Here is a 19,383-nt window from a genome sequence, read left to right on the forward strand (position 1 = left end):
GTCCCTTGATATGTGTGACCCATTGGAAGAAGCGCACTGCCTTACCAGGAGGACAGAAACAGCCATCTGTACATGGAGCTTTACAAATCTTGCTTCTTTCTGGGTCAGCGCATGTGTCAGCACAGGAGTTTCCACATTCCATGTACTCCATGTTGTTTGGGCATTCCTGATCTGCAAGACCAAATGAAAATAGGGTATGTTAATGGTATATTTATAAAAGCTCTCAAATCATTGTATCACCACCCAAATCCTTCTTCCTCCTTTCCCCCTTATCTGGTTTGCTAAACTTTCTATCCAGATGTGTCATGTTTGTTTAAGCTCTAAAGGAACTCTTTATGGTCACTTTTACTTCATCTTTGGAGAAAACAGTACTGCTGGGAAATACTTCACATTATTTCACTAGCTCAAGGTTGGCTGAAGTCATGATACAAGCAAAGAACACTGGACTTATTTATGGAGTCATAATAGTTTATTTTTGCCTGAAGCATCAGTCATTCTGGCATTAATTTTCTATCCCAATCTACACCAGCAGTTTGGGAGAACTACTTGTAGTCTTCCCACTGGGTTTACTGAGTATGAAAACACAGGATAAGCTAAGGACAAACACATGAGACTTCTCAGTGACTTCTTCTGACTAGATGTCAACATTTAAAACAAGGCTATTTATGAGTTAACTGCATGGTAAAATTCAAAACAGAACTGGAGAAAACTTAGCCATAAGGAGGAGGGGGACAATATTAAGATATATTTGTAATTTAAGGAGCAAAGTCAAGTTGAATTTGTAGGAGCTTTTTCATTAACAATATTTCTGTCAAAGTACTTCTATAGATTGATTCACAACAGTTAACAGATCTCCTAGTTTTGCTCTGCTGGGATCAGAATACATGCATATATGCCTAACCTGAAAGAAATCGCCAGAGCAGTAGTTACTCACAGCAAAGTTCTTTAGTTCTCCATTCCCCAGGGTCTCCCTTCCTGAGGACACAGTCTCGAGAATACTGGTTTAAAGTGCTGCATATGCAGCTGGAAACCAAATCAGAGTGAGAAGAATTAACTGCACAGTGGCACATGTCTTCGGTGCAGGTATCTACATAGTCATCAAAAGCAACCACTTTGGGGCAATTACCAAAACGGGACATAAGTTTCTTGCATCTTTTTTTCTGTAAAAAAGAGAAGAATGAAAAGAAAAGTGACACTTGCCATTTTACCAGCTTTCAGATTTAAGGATGTGCACCCCAATTCTTGATGGTGCAACTCCAGGGTTACAGGATAATTCAGGGTGGAAGGGACCTCGGGAGATTATCCACTCTTACTTTCTGTCCTGAGATCCTTTTTCTTGGACTGTAAACTCTCATTCAATTGTGCCTTTTCCCACTATCTATTTCTTTAACACTATAATAGGATATTCTTTCATCTATAAGATCAATATTTTTCTCAGATTCATGGGTAGACTCCCAAAAAATTCTGTTCAGTGCATGCTCTGTAATTAACACTTGCTTCAACACACTCTCTCCAGGGCTGTTGTTCAGGAAGGTTTATAGTTCTTGGCCATGCATACTTACGTATTTACTGCATCTATTGTCTTCCCTCCTAGGATGCCTTCCAGTGTGGTCATCTGGGCTCACATCAGCACACTTTTCTGATGGATCCTCTACTTTGTGAAAGTTCCCAAACTGCCTCGGATGCATTTTATACCCTGCAAAATCCCCAGATGCATCTGAGTAACTGCCTGCAATTCTTTAGATCAGTTAATGGGCTATACAGATGCACTTAATCTTTGGGCTCTAAGGCAGTATTCTCTTCACCAAATGCCCCAATTTAACCACAGCATCCATATTGTAGAGGATGTCAGCCTGATGTAACTTCTGCTGAGCTAGAGTCAGGAATCTGGCACACTTCTATCAAGGTCTGCTGTCAGCCTGAGAATTTATAATCACATGAAGCCCTTAACCTTCCTATTGCTCCTTAACACTTCCAAAGACATCTGTTTTTTATGGGTGTATTTGATCTTACAGAATTTTGTATTTGCATGTGTAATGGTCATACATTTTAGTTTGTCTTCTACTATCACAACCTAAAGTACAGCCTTAGGTGCATACGCTTGCAATCATCTGGAAATCTATTACTTTTTACAGGCTAGAAAAGTTGGGAAGACAGAGCAGGAGGAAGAGAGGCACACAATACATGTATGTAACCATTACACTAGCTAGAGGAGTGCATTTTCCCAATGCATTACCAGAAACTCAATCCTGGATGTGAGAAATCTTTCTGACAAAGTTTGAAATTTATGTATTTTTATAGGGAGTATGCATTAATTGCCATTCTCCGATTATTTTTCTTTTTTTAAAAAAAGGTTTAATAGACGGATTTCTGACCAGGTCTATTCTCCTATACTGGCTCCGTCCCTTAACTGAGTGCAGGCCTGAGAGAATGACTTCCACAAAAGCATTGTTTTCAGGTGCTTTACCACTAAGTTTTCTGGAAACAGAAGCCTTTCTAAAGCCCTGAGCTCTTGGAGCCATGTGATTTGCCAAGGCTCTCAACTGACATTAAATAATATGACGAATAAAGTTGCAAGAAGAGATACGCCACGCAGAAATAGGATTTTTCTTCCTGATAATTCTTTTCCTCGAGAGAAAAGAGTGTGAAAGTGAGAATAAATTTTGCACCTTTATGTGCAGTAGATCTTAGCCTGGGCAGGCAGACTGACTGCTGCCTTCTCAACCCAGGGAGAAGAATGTGTTCAGAGCAGAAAGGAGGGACATGGGAGTCCACCTGGTCCACGGATGAAGGAACCTGTTATCTGTGGAACCAGACGCATAAAAGAAGAGCCTGTTTTTCTTAGAGCATTGCTTCTCAACAGCAAACTGTTTCTTCAGATAAAGTTGAGCCAGTTTTAATTTTCAGCTGTTGCGCTTGGGAAGTAAAGAGCAGAACCATGACTAAGATGTATCTAAAAATCTTAATATGAAATATGAAAATGAACCCCACTACAAGTGGTATTTTTAATGAAATCTCAGGATTCTTTCTGAATGGGTGAGATAGATGATAATATTTTTCTGGTGACTTAAGAAGCCCAAGCATTATATGAAGGGATGACGTTATAACTTTGGCTTCAGCTCTGCAGCTAATATCCCAGGGTGCAGGTTTCATTTCAGCTCATGCAATCTGCTGCGGGATTGTAGCCTCAGCTGTTTGCTGTGTTGGCCTCTTTCCAGTTCAGTGCAATATTTGAAGGTGTCAGTGGATGGCACCACGGTTTTTACAAAGATGCTCAGTGAATTCTCTCTGGCTCAGTGATGATGCTTTCATTTCATTACAGAGGCAAAAATTATCACACTTGATATCCAACTGTAAAATGATGAAAATGGAAGGACAGAAAATGCACTTGTGCCTCATTTGAGCCTACAAGTTCCTTAAAGTTTGCTACTATCAGTGGGAAACCTGGCAAAGCTGCTGCATGATAGTAAGGCAATTAATTTGGTTCAAAGAAGTTTGAGACTCTAGCGAGTTTGCAAACAGCAGAGGAATCCAAATCATCTCAGAACCTCTTAAAATACAGCTCCTGTACATGGAAATGTTCATGTATTTCAGATTGTCTGTCAGAAAATCTGAAACCCTGCTTAGAAGAAGCAGATATCAAGTTTTGTGTCATGTTTTAACAGTTCTGTTCTATGTGGAATACGATGTATTTGTGGCCTACCATCCAAAATCAAATCATTCTTCTCACTGCCATCATAGTTCCCACATAGACCACAGATTTTCTCTTTATATGTTTCTTCCAGGTCCAGCTACAAAACAAAAGGAAAGAGGAAACCCAGAGTTTAAAGGCTTTTCCCCACATCAGCAGCACATGTTACAAAGTGGTTCACAATAGAAAAGCATGGTAGCAGAAATGCTCATTACCAATTTGTAGCAGTCTCCTTTTCTGTTACAAAACTGCCATAAAACTTACCTGCAGACAGGTTGAATTAAATAGGAAGATAATCCGCTAGCAATTGTCATTCTTATCTACTAAAGAGCTAACTGAAACATGCTGAATACTGGACCAATCCTTTGACCTGTGTCTCCCAGTATAAAGAAACTGGTATATAGATAGGTGGTACCTCTTGCAAGGTACTACAGCTCCACCCTGGGCAGTTCAGATAATTGTGCTCTAATGCTGGATGCTGCAAAGAAGCAGCTTCTGGTCAGCTGCTAGCCATATCTAAGGCTTTTTCTAGTCCATAGGCTAAATGGGAAACTTCACAGCATTTCAGGGGGGTGTCTGTCCAGCATAACTTGTTCTGCCCATCCTCAGGGGCAGTAAAGAGCCAGGTTAGCACATTATTGCCTTGCTAGATAAAATTATTGCACCTAATCACTCCTACATGCTTGGAGATTAGTACTGGCATCACTCAGGTCCACCAAAAAGAGGCGGTGCTTTTCCTACATGTGTGTCACCCTAAAACTGTGTCCACTCTACAGTGGTGCCTGTAATACTTCAGGTATTAATTAGTACGGGGGAAGGGGGGAAGCAAATACTTAATTAAACCAGAATTTGAATACCACTTGATTGCTTCCTGATTTTTTTTTCCTCTCTATTCACCTTCTGCCCTCTCTCTGTCTCTCTGAACTGCAAAATATGACATATAACTTTCATTTATTCAGTCTCAGTCCTGATGGTGGAGGATAAGTGTTCACACCCAAAAGTTTAAATACACTATTGCAAAAGAGGATATTGGGGGGGGGGGGGGGGGGGGGAAATGTACAGAGGGGAATTCCCACATAGCAAGACTTTGGAATGAGAGAGGCCAAGGTCTGAACTGGCCACACAGATTAGTTTCCCACACAGGATGTGCATCGAGACAGAGAGTAACTAACAAGTCAGAGCTGGAGGGACTATCCATGCTGCTGCCAGTGCCCCATGGAGGAAGCAGATAACTACAGAGGTGCTATCTCCAGGGTTAACAGTGGCACCTTGTGTCACATAAAATTAGTTGGGAATTCCTGGGGGTTGTAACTCCATGCCCCTGCCCCATGAAACTATTACCTAGTTTAACATGTCCCTATCAGCTTGTGGATACAGTGATACCTGCCCCCCACAATCTCTTATATCAGCACGGTGCCTGCATCCAGCTCTGCTTTTCAGCACTAATGAGGTTCGCCAAGAGAAAAACAACTAACTGGCTGTTCATACTAGGAGAGTGTCAGCCCAGTTCCACTTGAGTGTCAGGCCCAGCTTGGAAGTGACTTGGAAGTAAGTACAGGTGTCCTCAATCAGGATGCTCTTCAAGCTGAAGGGCATGGGGATCCTGGAAATTGGAGGGAACAAAACAGATTGCATTGAAAAAAAGACTGATGAAATCCTCTCAGAGATACAGGAAGAAAAACTAGAGTCAAAAGGAGTTAAATAAGCTATGGGGATCTTCTTTCCAAGGTCAGCCTTCATCCACACAATGCATTAAATTTAGGTATGATCACCTTGTCCACTGTGACCTTTTAACAACCTTAATCTGCAACACAATGTAGTATGGTCATGAGTGTGTCAATACTACATTAGCCACTTGACTGATACCAGTGCAGCTCTGTTTGTTTACATATCCCAAGGACCTAACCCAAAAGCCTATAAGGAACAAGTTCATGATACTGGGAAAATGACCCTCCACATGAGGATACTGCAGCTTCTCATCATCCCTACAGCCTTTCCTTGGCATTTGGGATTCACAGAGGTGTGAAAAGAGCTCTGTTCTGTTACTCAAGTACTGACATGACTCAGACCTACATTATTTTTTTATCTCACCAAGGCACTTACAGTTCATTTTCCCGGAGTCTGAAAAACTTAGAAAATCAGAAAATTACTAAAAGATAGGAGATTTCTTGCTCCTTTTATTTAGAAGATACATACGGGCTTTGCTACTACAATTACATCTAAGTGATACTATTCTATATTTGGTTGTTTGTAGAAGAATGTCAAGAGAAGACAGCCCATATGTTTGCAATTTTCTCTCCAACAAGATTGTGAGGATTTTTCCCCAGAGTCAAAGCTTGTCTTGGCCCTTCATACCTATCTATATGCTGGAAGCAGGTCACTGCATTTCTCATGAAGGCTGCCCTTAAAATTGTGCCCAACTTTCAACTACTGTTGCATATGACATTTTACTTGTGGAGTATTTTTACCCTTCTGTTTGCAGTTTGCTTTCTGGTTCATTTCAGATTGGAATTAAAGGCGTTGATTTTGACTTCTTGAAACTTCTGTCTTTTGTGTAAGAAGATCCCAAGACAAGCTGTGATCTGCAAAGCAGTCCAATTTTCTAGACTAATCTATCTGGAAACAGAAAACTTTTTCTAAAAGGACCATCTGTTCCTGAACAGCAACGTATAACAGTAGGGTTAGAAATAATGTTCTGAGAAAAAAATACAAAGTTTCTACAAAATCAAAACCTTCTATAAATAAAGTGTTGATTTCATCTCTTTCCCTCCACCCCTCCCTTCCGAATCAGGAAACCTAGACCTTCTGTTTTTATAACATAGACATTGCCTTTTGCTTGACATGTTGGTGTTGATCTCTGGGAGATGTAGTTTACATGCTTCTTGCCTCCTCTACCACTGAGGGTGGACTCTTCGTAATACCCTGTTCAAAGTGTTATGAACATATCATACACAGCCGTTTGCATCTCTGCAGAATAGGACCACCTTCTAGACAGACCACCTGTTGCTAATACATAGCAATAAAACTGCTGCACAAGAAAACAACAGTATGGTCTTTACTCACTTGTTCCCATTCACTGTGATGCCTGTCTCCTTCACCTCCAAGATCATTCCATCAATAGTGACAGTGAAGTAGATCAGGAAGCTATTCTTGTCACTGCGTCTGATTTGGATGTTAAAGTCCTGGTAGCTGTCATTGCAGTGTGAAGCGAAGACATATGTGCAGGTTCCAGGAAAAGTGAACTTAACATGGTCAAATGTATGAAAGTGGAAATTGCCCCAGGTGGCACATTCACTCCTACTGACGGTAGAGACCTGGACTAAAAAAAGAGCCATAGGAGGGGAGCTTAGTAATTCACCACACGTGAGGTGCTTAGCTTTTTTTTGTTGAAAAACATTAAAGGAGATATTTTCAAAGGCAAAAATGTTAACCCCTGGAAGATACTACCTTGTGGGAAGGAGTTTCACCTCACTGAACTTTTGAAGTCCATACCAGAGATACCTCCAATGTGAGCAGGTGAGCCCAGGCTCCTCTGAAGTTAACAGTGAGAAGTAGAAGAGGTTCAGCTTCCCTATCTTACATATCTACCTAGGTCGAAGATGATCCAAGAGTGCATGTTTCTCTCCATTGTCTATAAAGGTTGCTGAGGGATGCCAATGTGGATGACATCCCTCGGCATTTACATTGTAGATACATTTCCACTCTAGATGTCTAAAGTGAAGTGAGGGGAATCCCCTCCTGGCTGCCTAGATCTCATTTCTATTCTTGAAATCATGCTTCTTAACACAGGCAAGACTTTGGTCCAAAGTCTTAAATTGAGTCCCTTCCAGGAGATATCACAAGTGGCATGACTCTTCAGTAAAACGGCAGCTGCTGATCTCAGCAATTGAGGTTGCCACCAGATTCAGCAGTCAGCTCAGAGCTACTTGTTTTTCATCTCAACTAAAACTCATGCCTTGGATGTCTGACTTGTACCTCTGTCGAAGGTATTGATACATACTTCAAGTGCATATAAGACATGACTTCAGAAAATACTTGAAAACGGGCAGAATTCTTTGTGTTGTTTATTGCAGCACATTCAGGAAAATCATCATAGCAACATCCATCACAGATCAAATCAAAACCAGTCATTAATGTACTCAGTGAACTCTAGAATATTATTAAATATTCCTACCTAAGAACCAGCAGGGGAACACTGAAAAATTCAGATCTTGATGTTAGAAATGTGTAACACAAACTCAAGTGCCAAGAAGTCCTTACAGAAACAGCTATTTAGAGGGACTGTAATTTGCCATAGACATTTACAGCACTAAAATGGAGTAGGGTAATTTAGCACTTTTCTACACAAGGAGGGGAAACGAGGAAGTTTAGCAACTCCTCTTCCAAGAATAGCCAGAGTTACTAAGACTGCAATAATTATCACATCAATTGTTTGTGTATTAAACAACTGGGAAAAGTGTAAGACATTCAAAACCAAACCAGGAGGTAACAGTGCAGCAGACCACAAAAAATGTGATTACTCCTAATGCAGTATTTCATACTGGTCAATCAAGCCTAGCAGGAATTATGGTAACATACTTCTATAAAGAAAATATGTGAAATGTGTTGAAAAGGGTGTCACCATTTTTTTTATAATGCAAACTTCTTCCAGAGAGTCTCCTCTTTAAGATTAGTCACTTAAGACATAAACCAGTTGATAAACTGCCCAGTAGTGAAAGAAAAAAATTAAAATACTTAAATGGTTGACATTAAAGATGACAATGTACAATGTTAAACAGTATCTGGCATGCCTACAGCTCTTACATGAACAAATTACACATTTTCATTTGACAACTCTATTTCTCACCTATGGAGAGCAATATGTGAGCAAATAATCTGAGAATGAGATCTTTTCTTACCTATCTGAACTGGTTCTTTGCCCTTGCAACAACTCCAAATTAGGCAGAAGATCCAAAATGACCTCCCCTTTTTCATTTCCATCTTGCCATGAAGCAGTAACTTGAAAATCCTTCCAGGGAAGTGTTTTTTTCTTGGCTTATAGGCAGATTTTTATAGTCCAGGAATTTGGCGTGAGAACAAAACATTGACGGCAGGGTCCCTGAAAGGTGGAGCTTCATTCAATTTTCTTTCAGTGGTTCACGTTTAGCACCCAGCAACCTCCTGTCTTTCAGACAAGACAGGTATAGAGTTTGCTCTTGCTTTATGTCAAGACAGCTGTCCTTTTCTTCTTCCCTTTCTTTAATACAGGTCCCCCCATCCCCCACCTCTACACTGTTGCTTTCTCTTTGGCAACAATAGTTTTCTTTTTTATAGCGTCTGATTAGTAACAAGAAATCATTGCCCTCTTTCAGGGCTTTTTTCTGGCTTGCATATCAGCACAGTCCCCCAGCTCAAGAAAAAGTGCTGCCTCTGTTAGTTTGATGGTGACTTCAAAGTGTTAGAGCAAAAAATATTCTAAGGTCAGGTATAATGTATGGTTTATTTAGAGCAAAAACTTTTGGCAGGAGGGTAATGTCCTTTAAGAAGTGTATCCAAAATATCTTACCAAAAAGGCCAGAGATTTACTGCTTCAACAGACCAGGAGTGGCATTAGTGCACAAAGTGCAACTTTCTCACCTCTGCTGCACAAATGGGATTCAATTGCATCCATCAGACATGGAAAGTTAATTTATTCTTTAAGCACACAGAAGTGGTGGTTTCTCCAAACACCACTTTCTCCAAACACCACTTTCTCCAAAAAGCAGGGCCCAAGTCCCACCAAAATGTAGACCACAATCCATTCCTTCACCTCCTAAATTACACTGTTGCAAAAGGGTCCCTTGGTGCTATCAGAGTGCTTTAATACCCTATCTCATACCCATAAAAAATTCAGTGGGCTCAGTCATGACCTGATCTACATTCCACAGTAGGACAGTTCTTAGATCCCCTGTCACAGATGTTTGATGTCAGTAATTTTAGGGTCTCTTTTAGAGATTTACTTGCTCTGTTGGCACAATCTGACCTTACTCGTGCCATGTGGGAACTGCTCCTGACAGAGAGGAAGCCTCTCACCTATCCCCTGCAAGTCAAACACAGGGAACAGTCCTTCCCACACTTTCAACAGTTCCATGCCCCTTTGGGAATGTACTAATGCCAGAATGATTGCCAGTAGTAAGTGGGCACAAATACAGTTTAAAGTGGATGTAGTTTCACCCCTGTGGCAAGTCCTCAGGTCGAGTGTGTCCATGCACTCACTGGGGAATACGCATGGCCTTTTATCTGGTTGGCAGACAGCAAACTGGTCCTTGAGGACTGGGCCTTGCTCACTGCTTTACCAAGCTTTCTGGCATTTACTAAGTGTCCTAAAGCTGGCCCACTGTTTCTTTCAGTTGTTCTCCCTACGCAGTTATGACCTGCTTACCAAGTGACTTATAGAATTGCAGGTGCAAACATCTGCCAGATGAAGATTTGCTGCTGCTGTTGCCCTTAAGAAAATCCTGCACTAGCAGGCGAGAGCATTGTGCAGTACATGAAACATGAGTTCACGTTACCCCTTTCCCACTGTCCGTGCCCCATTAATCCCATTGTCAGTCGCACTTGAGGCAGGGCACTACTGGAAGGTAAAGTCTGTTCTTGAAGCCCTGCCAATTTGGCTGGAATACAGAACCAACAACCTTTACGACACCAGTAATGGAAGTAATAGGTTTCTGCTGGTTTTCCTTTTAATCACAACACATCTTCCCTGCTGATTGCCATCCAAATAGTTACAAAGTAAACCAGCAGAATATCTAGTAGATAAACTGAACCATGAGATATGACATTGTAGATATGAGAATGATCTGAAATCAAATACAGTGCAATAGTAACACTCAAATTTAGCAGATTCCCCATGGTAACTTTCAAATTGAGTTCTTGTTCATGCCACAGCATTAATGGCAGGTGTGGGGAAGGGCTATGAAGCCCAGGAGAAGAAGAACATAGGTCAGTAGACCACAGACACTGACAAATAGAGCTTAGTTGAGGATAAAGACGAAAAGCTGAAACCTATTAATTCTCCCAAATCAAAGACAGTGTCAAAATCCCAATGCAGAACTCTGCTGAGATAGAGTCCAATTTTTTTAATCATGGTCCTCTTCCTTTCCCATTCCCACCCAGTAAATCAAAACACCTATTTCATTCATATGAGAGCAGAAAGAAGAACAGGACTCTAGGAGTGTGATTCCTGACCCTAGAAAAAAATCCCTTTATTCCCAGCGGGCAGCACAAAAGCAGCAGAAACCGCATATGAACTACTTGCCAAAGATACCCTGTAGGTTGGAGTAGTCCTCAGATGACAAAGACATGGTGAGGCTGACCACTACAACTCCCAGCCCTTTGTCTTTTACATGTGGGGTGGTTCAGGGGAAACCCAGGGTGGGCAGGAAGGATGAGCTAAGGCAGGATTTCACACTGCAAGCCCCACTTAGCACTTAGGAAAAACATTCCCAGCTTATCCTGGAAAAAACATGAACAGCACATGTTAAAATTGTGTCCAAGGAACAGACAGAATAAAACAAATAGTTCCTTGAACCACCATCCACTCAGCAGAGAAAGTAGTATTAGTCACCTGAGATACTCCCCTGAGAAAAGCAAGAGTACATCACTTGCTACTCAGAGAAACAGGAAACCCAGTCCTCTTGCTCTGTATCTAGCCAATTTCTTACCTCTGCTTGTCTGCTCTGTTATTTTTGCCATTCCTTTGCCATTTCTTGGGGAGAACAGTTCCTCTCAGTGACTAACCAGAGCTGCTTCTGACTTCTCCACAGAGAGTGCTGGCTACACTCCTTAGAAATCACCAGGTGCTTCAATCCCTTGCAATGATTTCAGGGCTACTGACAGGGGAAGGATATTTGCATTCAAATTATGTTTTTATATTCAAGTGTGGCAACACTGAGGTTTTCAGAAGAAATACATGGTAGTTTTTCAGAAGGAAATTCAGACTGACAGGGAGCTTGTGAATATGTTGATCACTTACCACTGAATCACTGATATTGCAGGCATGCAAATTATAACTATTCCCCCTGCAGTGACATACTGGGATTAATAACTCCTCCCTTTATTGGGCCCTGCAGCATAACAGGCCTTCAATCTGCTGCAGCTGTACTAGCAAAAAGAACAATTCCTCTTGGCCCCTTTACAGCCCATTTCATGGATCATTTGCCATTAAAGGGTATGTGATTTTAGTAAATACAATAGGTAAACATTAACTCAGCTTCTTTATCACCACTGACTCACTGGAGATAAACCACCATGAAGCTAATGTAATACACCAGTGACTCGCATCTCATATTTTTTAATACAGAATTGGTAAAGAGTCACTCAGATTGGGAACATCTGGTGAATTAATGCCATTCATAGCCAGCCACCATACTGAAGCCTGGCAGCTGCATTTGTATCATACCCTTCTGTCAAAAGGTGATCCCATACGTAAAGTGTTAAGGATACCAAGACTTTTCTAACATACCATCCTGGGGCAGTCCAAGCACTGGTGGGTTTCAGTTTGGAAATTCTCTAATATTCTAGTTCATTTCAGGCAAAACTGATACTGCTTCTTAAAATGTCAATCCACTATAAAATGGTGTTCTACAAGCACAGCCTAGATAATAACTCTAGAGAAATGCTGTCTCCTTCGTTAACAAGATAATACTGGCTAGGAAAACAATATTTTGGGTTTGGTGTCAAGCCCTCTTGTGTTGATAATCCACATGATAAAAAAATCTGAAGTGAATTTAGCAAAATATTTTACATAATTGATGGTTACAACACTAATTTGCACATTCTAATTTGCCAGAAGAATTCAAGAACAATATGGATCATATTTTTACCCATGATATAATCACATAAAATTTAGTAAATTCACATCAAAGATTTATTTGATCCATCAGGTTTGCATTCACCACTCAGTTTGAAATGACTGGCAGTCAGGTGATAAGGTGATCTGTAACAGGCAGAGGAAAAGCTGGGAATGGATCTCTGTCATTAAATGTCAATTAAAACATATGAAGAACGCCTTCAGTATTTTAATTTTGATAAGAGATGGTTGGGTGTTTTCTTACAGTTTACCTTAGAATGAACACAAAGCTCCTTAACGTCTCATCTTGCCATAGGATTTATTGACTTTTCCTGAACTAATCAAGGAGATTAATTACTCCTGTTTGTAAGGAATCAGTTCAGCTGCTCTTTTCTGTTTTCTGGTGGAGTTTTTTTGGGTTTTTTTAAGATGTAGATCTTTCAAAATCCACATACAAGGAATAATGACATGGCTGATTTGTGTTTGTGCGCACAGGTCTCATTGACCTATTGGCACTTCCTCACGTAAGAAAGACTCCCTGCATAGAAAGCCATCTCATCAGGAGGTTGGGCCCTTGAGCTTTTTCTACTTGAAAGATTTTTCTTTTTTAAACAACCTTCCTGATGAAAAATATGGAGTAGCAGAACAAAGGGAACCCAGGGCCCCGTGTTCCCTTTGGGGAAAGGATATGAACATTCTGCTTTAAGAATTTGAGCTTTATGGGTTTCAGTCTAGGGCACATTCCACCCCTTCTTTTAAAAGCAACTTCTTATTTCATGGATGCCAAGACAATACAGAAAAAGCCACTGCATACTTAATACTGAAGTCTGTATGACCCTGAACGTACATGAAATTTCATATGCAGTAACCACGTCCACCAAGACTGAAACTTATGGCAAGACAAAAGAAAAGCAGAGCGATAAGACAGAGAACAGGTTGAGGCGAGAAGCTAAGCAACCTTGGCCTGGTTTTTCTTCTAAATTGGACTTACATTATGTCTCTATTAAGGATCTGATCTAAAATTCTGTCAGAGCATTTCTACTGGACTCATGAGATTATGATCCTTCCAGCATGAACTGTGGCACTTTGCAGTAAGCAACTGATTTTTTTATGTCATCCAAGTTTCAGAGCTTGCCTTTTCTTGAACACTGTAAAACCAAAGCTGTTTCGTAGGTAGCTGAATATCAATTTTCTTTTAAATTCAAATGACTATCCAGACTGAGGAAAAGCTAGACAAATGAGACCACAGTCTTTCCTCAGGCCTCTGCTTAGCGTGTTGCAGATTTAGCCACCCAATAACTAGCTGCCCTTAGTGTGCTGTGTTTAGCTCAGGCTCCCCGTGTTTTTAAGAAGAATGAGTGTAGAGCTCTCATAGGTCCAAAAAATGCTCAACTGCACAAGTCAAAGGTACAGGCTATGGAAATTTCAGTGCTGTGTCAGGTCACAGGCACTGTGTAAAGCCGTGTTCCTTGATCACAGTTCCTGTTGCCTTTTGTTACTGCTTGGAAGAGAGCTGCATGAAGCAAAGGTTCTCCTTCTCAACCCCAGCTCTGCCATACTTTCTCTCTACTTGATTTCTGCCAATTAGGGTAGTTGTATGCATGTTGCTTAATGTAATATCCGAAGTTTCTTCTCTATCCTGCTCCCCACATACATGTTAATCTTTGTATGATTTGAAAATCCGTGATGTTTTTCTTATCGTTAGGTCAGACTGAGATTAACAGTCTTGGTATGGTCAGGTGGTAGCTTCTATGTGCAAAGATAAGCATTTGTGTGACTAACTGAACTAGGATCTCATGATTAGTCCTTCTATTTAGCCTTCAAAGCAAATGAGAAGGTTTTCACCTGTCAAATATACAATTTAATATGACCAGGAACAAACTTCCAAATGATTCTTACCAGCTACTTTTTGTAAACCATTGCTTATCACTGGAAGATCCATGATTTCCTGGAATGAAGGAAACTCAATGGCAGTTGGGAGAACCTGTTTCTTTGTCAGATGCGGAGAGGAGGCTAGCCAAAAGGTAACATAAAGTGTTTTCTGTCTTTAAATCACTCTGCAACAGAAAGACATTCTGATATGCAAGTTGTTGCACTGAAGAAATTTCGAAAACACATTATGAGTTCTGCTATGTTTGGTGAGTTTTTTCAAAGTCTTGAAATAAGAAAAAAATTACAATAGTGTTTTTCACTGTTCTAGAGACAAATTTGTGAAAGAAATTCAAGAATATTACATGAGTGGTGAAAAAACTGGAACGTTAAAGGAAGTCCAGTTTGAACATATCAGATTTTAAAAGGTTGACACTGAAAAAGATCTTAGAGGATTTTCTACGTTAGTGATGGAAATATGACTTACGAAGCCTGGTTGGAAGTTAGTCTGGGAGGTTGCCAGTTAAGAACACAGTTGTTTGTGGCAGCCTGAAAAGATGGAGTTAATTTAGTAAATCTGGCCTAGGAAGAGCGCTACTTAACTTGAAGAAGTTGTTCTGCCTTAAAATTATCCTACCCTTCAAAAATTCTGCTGGGAGATGGAATTTCAGAAATTATAAATCAATGCTACAGTTATTTAGTTATTTCAGTTTTTGTGGGACCCAAAGTTCGCAAGAATTTTCTTTCCTATGATCTTAGAGTTTGTAAGTCTATTTCTGCCTCTTTTCCCAGTATCTGAGTTTGCTTTGCTCCACAAGTTCAAATAACAAGCACAGTAACTACATGATTATTTACTTTGGGTTTTGCCTTTGCTGGTCCTTTCATTGGGGCTTACGTGCAGAGTTACATGTACTTAGTTCAGTGAAGTGTGGTTTAGCAAAATACACTCCAACAGTAAACATACAGAAAATTTTATCTTCATCTTCCTCTTCTACAGCACAAAATGATAACGTTATAATGCATAGTTATATCACTAAACAAGGTAGTTATTAGATCAGAAATCTCTACCTTGATTATTCTGGGGAGGGTTTTTCGTGTTTTGCATGTGTCTTTTTCCCTTCTGAAGCCCATCTGCCTCACCTCAGATAGCAGCAGTGATTTTTCCATATTGCTAACAAGCATTTTTCTTTCTGCCCCTAGTGTTCCCAAAACACTTGTCAGTAACAGTTCATACAGCTGTGTTCACTTTATCAGCAAATCTTCTGAGAACTCCTTTTTAACTCCAGAGGTAAGTTCTCACTGTATTACTGTAGAGTTATGTGAACAACACTGAGTTTTCAGTGCAACTCCAGGTAATTAGGAAGAAATTGTCTGAGCTTCAGTCTACCTTGGAGAAGACTACAACTGGGAATGAAGCCCATGTACTTCCACAGATAAGGTGCATGCCACAATTGCCTTGCTTCCAGGGAAGCGTGTAACCTACCATAAGGAAGGCTTGGGGTGCATCTAAGGGAATACTCGTGTGTATCTCCCCTAAAGAACCCACACTGCAATGGGACAGTGAGCTTTTTCTTTTTGCTTATTAGAGTGGCCAAGTGTGTCAAGAGCTGCACGGGAGGCCCTCAGCTGCAGTGCTCTTTACTCGTGTGGTAACAGCACCCTCCCTGAGCTGCAGCCAACCCACGTGGGTTTGCTCCAGCATTTGGCAGTGGTCTCCTACAGCTAGCTCTATGCTGTGAGGAGCTTCCTGTATGACTGCAGCTGCCTGGGAAGGATTTTCTTGAGCTTCCAGATGCCTTGGAGGAGTCTGCACCTGAGGCAAGGACTCAAAATCACAGCCTCTGGCAACCAAGGCAATAATCATGCTACAGGTAAATCCCAGCTTCAGCCTGTATCTGCCCTTCCTTCCCTTAGGGAAAGCAGCAATAAGGCCATGATTTTGTTTTGTTTCATTTTGTTTTGTTCACCAGAATGTCCAAGAGGGTTCAAGTCATTCTTTGAGGGCCTCAGGGACATGTTCAATCCCCATGTTTAGAGGAACTCTTCTCATCTGTTGCTTAGGGACAATGTGACAAAGTGAGGCCAAACCAAGCAGCTCTTGGAGAGCAAGACCTAGTATCCTGAATTTTGGTGCCTTCAAAGGCGGTGTGTCTAGAAGTCCCACTTGCCTCTCCCCTTTTTTCAAGGCAAAACTAAAATTGTTGAGTAACTGGAGATTAAGAAACTGGAGTAACTGGAGAAAAAGAAACAAAACAAAAAGAAACCCTTTGGCATCAACAAAAGTGGGAGGCTAGACAGAGTCTAAAGAAGAGATGAACACAGGACTTGGGCATGGAGGCATGACAATGTATTAGCCACTCTACCACCCAGCTGAACTCTGCTGGGGCTCTTGCTACTGCTCCCTTCTTGCTAGACTCTAGAAACAAGGAAATTCCTGGAGAATGGAGTCATTCTTGGAGGCCAGTGGGAGTCAAGTACATTCTCTTCCAGCACCAATGCTTTTTATGAAGCTGCCAATGCCCTTTGCAGTAGGTCCTGCCTGGGACACAATGGGATCAGAAGGTTCCACCACCTCCTCTGAGCCCCTAAAGGGCTGACATTGCCTTGTGAGATATTTCTTCAGTTTGTCCCCTGGGTTTTTCAGATGAATCTCTGCTTGTGACCTGCAGACCCAACAGCTCTTTCTTAAGAAACAAAATGGTAGGACAGATCTCCATTTACTTCCAAGAGGGTTGTGGGAACAAGTAAAAGTGCTGCTCACTGTCACTAATACTCTCTTTGTAGAGATAGACAATTAAAATTTATTTCCTTCCTTCTCTCCAAAAGATGATTTATGGATTTCTCTGCTGGAAAAAGTTTAATCTGTCCAATTTTGTCATCCAGTTCCAAAGGAAATACAGGTGTGAACTGAACTGCAAAGTTCTAGGTGACTAGAAGTGCAGAAAGGGGTGGAGGTTTGACATGTACAGTTTGACCTGGAACTGCCAAACACTTGTAAGCAAGAATTCTCTGACAGCACCCGCTTTGGAGCCTGCTTGTGGGCAGCACTGACCCAGCACCAAAAATGAAGCGGCTGCTATAATCCAGAGCACTGCAAGGAACACCAACACAAGGAACACTGCGCATGCGTGTAAATTCCTGTCAGAATAATTTTTTTTTCAGTGCTTATTAAGAGCATACAAGTGTCTGCGGGGAAATACCAACATTCATTTTTCTCAGAGGTAGAACCCTGTACTTGAGGAAGTACAAACTCTCTTTTGGAGGCAGCTTGCTTTTTTGTGTCCTAAGTGATTTTACATTCTTAGCCATAGACTGCCCTGTAGTGGTGAAGCCAAAATCTGCAGCTTTACTGGCTTTTATGCAGGATCTTTTCACTTTCTTATTTAGAAGTAGTTTGTCCAGCACTAGAAGGGACAGAAAGAGACCATGCAAACTACAGAACAAACGAAAAAAATTAAGCAAGGGAGATTTTAGTCTTCAGTGTAAATATAGTGTGCAGCAAAATGCCACTACTGACTTGGAATATTTTAACTCTTTTTAATAGGAAACAAGACAGATTTGATCACACCTTGTATCTCCTTGTCTCCAGAAGGTATTTGCTGCCATCAGCCAAATTTAACTGCAAAAATTAAGATCTCAAAGACAGCTAAATGTCAACAGATTTTGAGAAAAGTGTTTTTTGCAAACGACTCAAGGAAAAGTATGGCTGTAGTGTCAGCCCAGAATTTGTTAGACAAGAAAGACTCTGCAGAGGAAAGTCATCTTGTAAATGGCCCAGGAGATAAGTCTCAGTCGCATCTCACAATGGACTTAGAGATAGAAATCCTTAGAAACCCATACTAAAGCAGAAACCAGGCTTCATTATTTCTGAAGCTTGCTTTGTAAGCTCACAAAACTTCCCCCCCTTCCCCCCCAAATTACCTCTCTAATCATAATATTCTAAAGATGCAAAACTTCTGTGGTTTCATTTTCTGTGCATTCCTACCAGTGTCTGCATTCTAAGTTGCAACACATTTGGCAGGGCTAGTAATAGCACAAAATGGTGCCATCAATCCTTTAGGTAGCAAAGATGTTTGTATTCAGGTTGGCTGTGGATCAAGCAGTTACTTTAAGTTCTCAGAAGGATAAAGCACAATTAGTGTTCATTAACAGAGCCAAAATAATACCAAAAGCATTTTCCACACACAACAGAAGGTGTGGATTACCCTCATTGTACTTCAGAAGATTCAAGAGAGATATCCATCTCTCAGCTAATCTCCTTCATCTCCCTTTACAGTAAGATCAGATAAACAGGCACTTTAGAATGCAATTCAGCTAACCTCCTTTGGATGTGTCCTTTATTGTGAGACAAATGAATGTCGAAAATGGCTATTTGTCTCCATTTCCTGTAAAGCCTTGTATTATTAACTTGGCGATGGGCATTTGTTTTGCAAACATTGGAATTTGGAGACCTCTTACTGTAGTACTAACTATACATCACTCAAACACTGACTGAACTTCATATTCTCATAGTTGAGGGACTACTTTCTTAGTGAAAATACATAATTGTGATGAACTGAGACAGTTCTAACATACACAGCTCTGCTAAAATGAGATCTGGTGCTGAACTAGAAGTTTCTCCAAGTCATCTGAATCACTTCATGATGCTTTATTCATCTTTGGCCTTGTTCTGGCAGACAACATCAAATCTGTCCCACCTTACACATTGGGTCCTCCAGACAGTAACTTCTGATATGTCAGTTTTTAAGGAGCGAGAGGTAGATGCCCCAGAAATTTAGGAAGTATGTCAGTTGACCTCCTATAACTTGAAAAAGAATTTTTCTTCTCTTTTAAAACTCAGGCTCATCAAGACAGCACGTGAATAAGTACAAAACCCGTGGTTTTTGAAATGTGCTTTTAATCATTCAGAGAAAATAAGCTGATTATAAAAGGATCCAAAAGGCTGTGCACTTGGAAGAATACAATTTTGTGTTCTTATTTTGTGCACAAATAAATAGAGCACTGTTAAAAACAA

General features: G+C 40.7%; 1 protein-coding gene across 2 annotated transcripts in view; it reads right to left on the reverse strand.

The window, feature by feature from the left end:
- The window catches only part of LOC141931049 (mucin-5B), a 45,930-nt gene extending 37,236 nt beyond the window's left edge, over positions 1–8,694 (reverse strand). For both annotated transcript variants that reach the window (XM_074842706.1, XM_074842704.1), the window contains exons 1-7: positions 8,590–8,694; positions 6,755–7,010; positions 5,180–5,294; positions 3,704–3,791; positions 1,563–1,696; positions 935–1,160; positions 46–171 (exon numbers count right to left, since the gene is read on the reverse strand). In XM_074842706.1, the coding sequence (XP_074698807.1) occupies positions 46–171; positions 935–1,160; positions 1,563–1,696; positions 3,704–3,791; positions 5,180–5,294; positions 6,755–7,010; positions 8,590–8,671 (1,027 nt within the window). In that variant the 5' untranslated portion in view covers positions 8,672–8,694. The remainder of the gene's footprint in view (positions 1–45; positions 172–934; positions 1,161–1,562; positions 1,697–3,703; positions 3,792–5,179; positions 5,295–6,754; positions 7,011–8,589) is intronic.
- Between the last annotated feature and the right edge of the window lie 10,689 nt (positions 8,695–19,383).

Source organism: Strix aluco, chromosome 16 (genome assembly GCF_031877795.1).
Source record: "Strix aluco isolate bStrAlu1 chromosome 16, bStrAlu1.hap1, whole genome shotgun sequence".
Classification (NCBI taxonomy): Eukaryota; Metazoa; Chordata; class Aves; order Strigiformes; family Strigidae; genus Strix; species Strix aluco.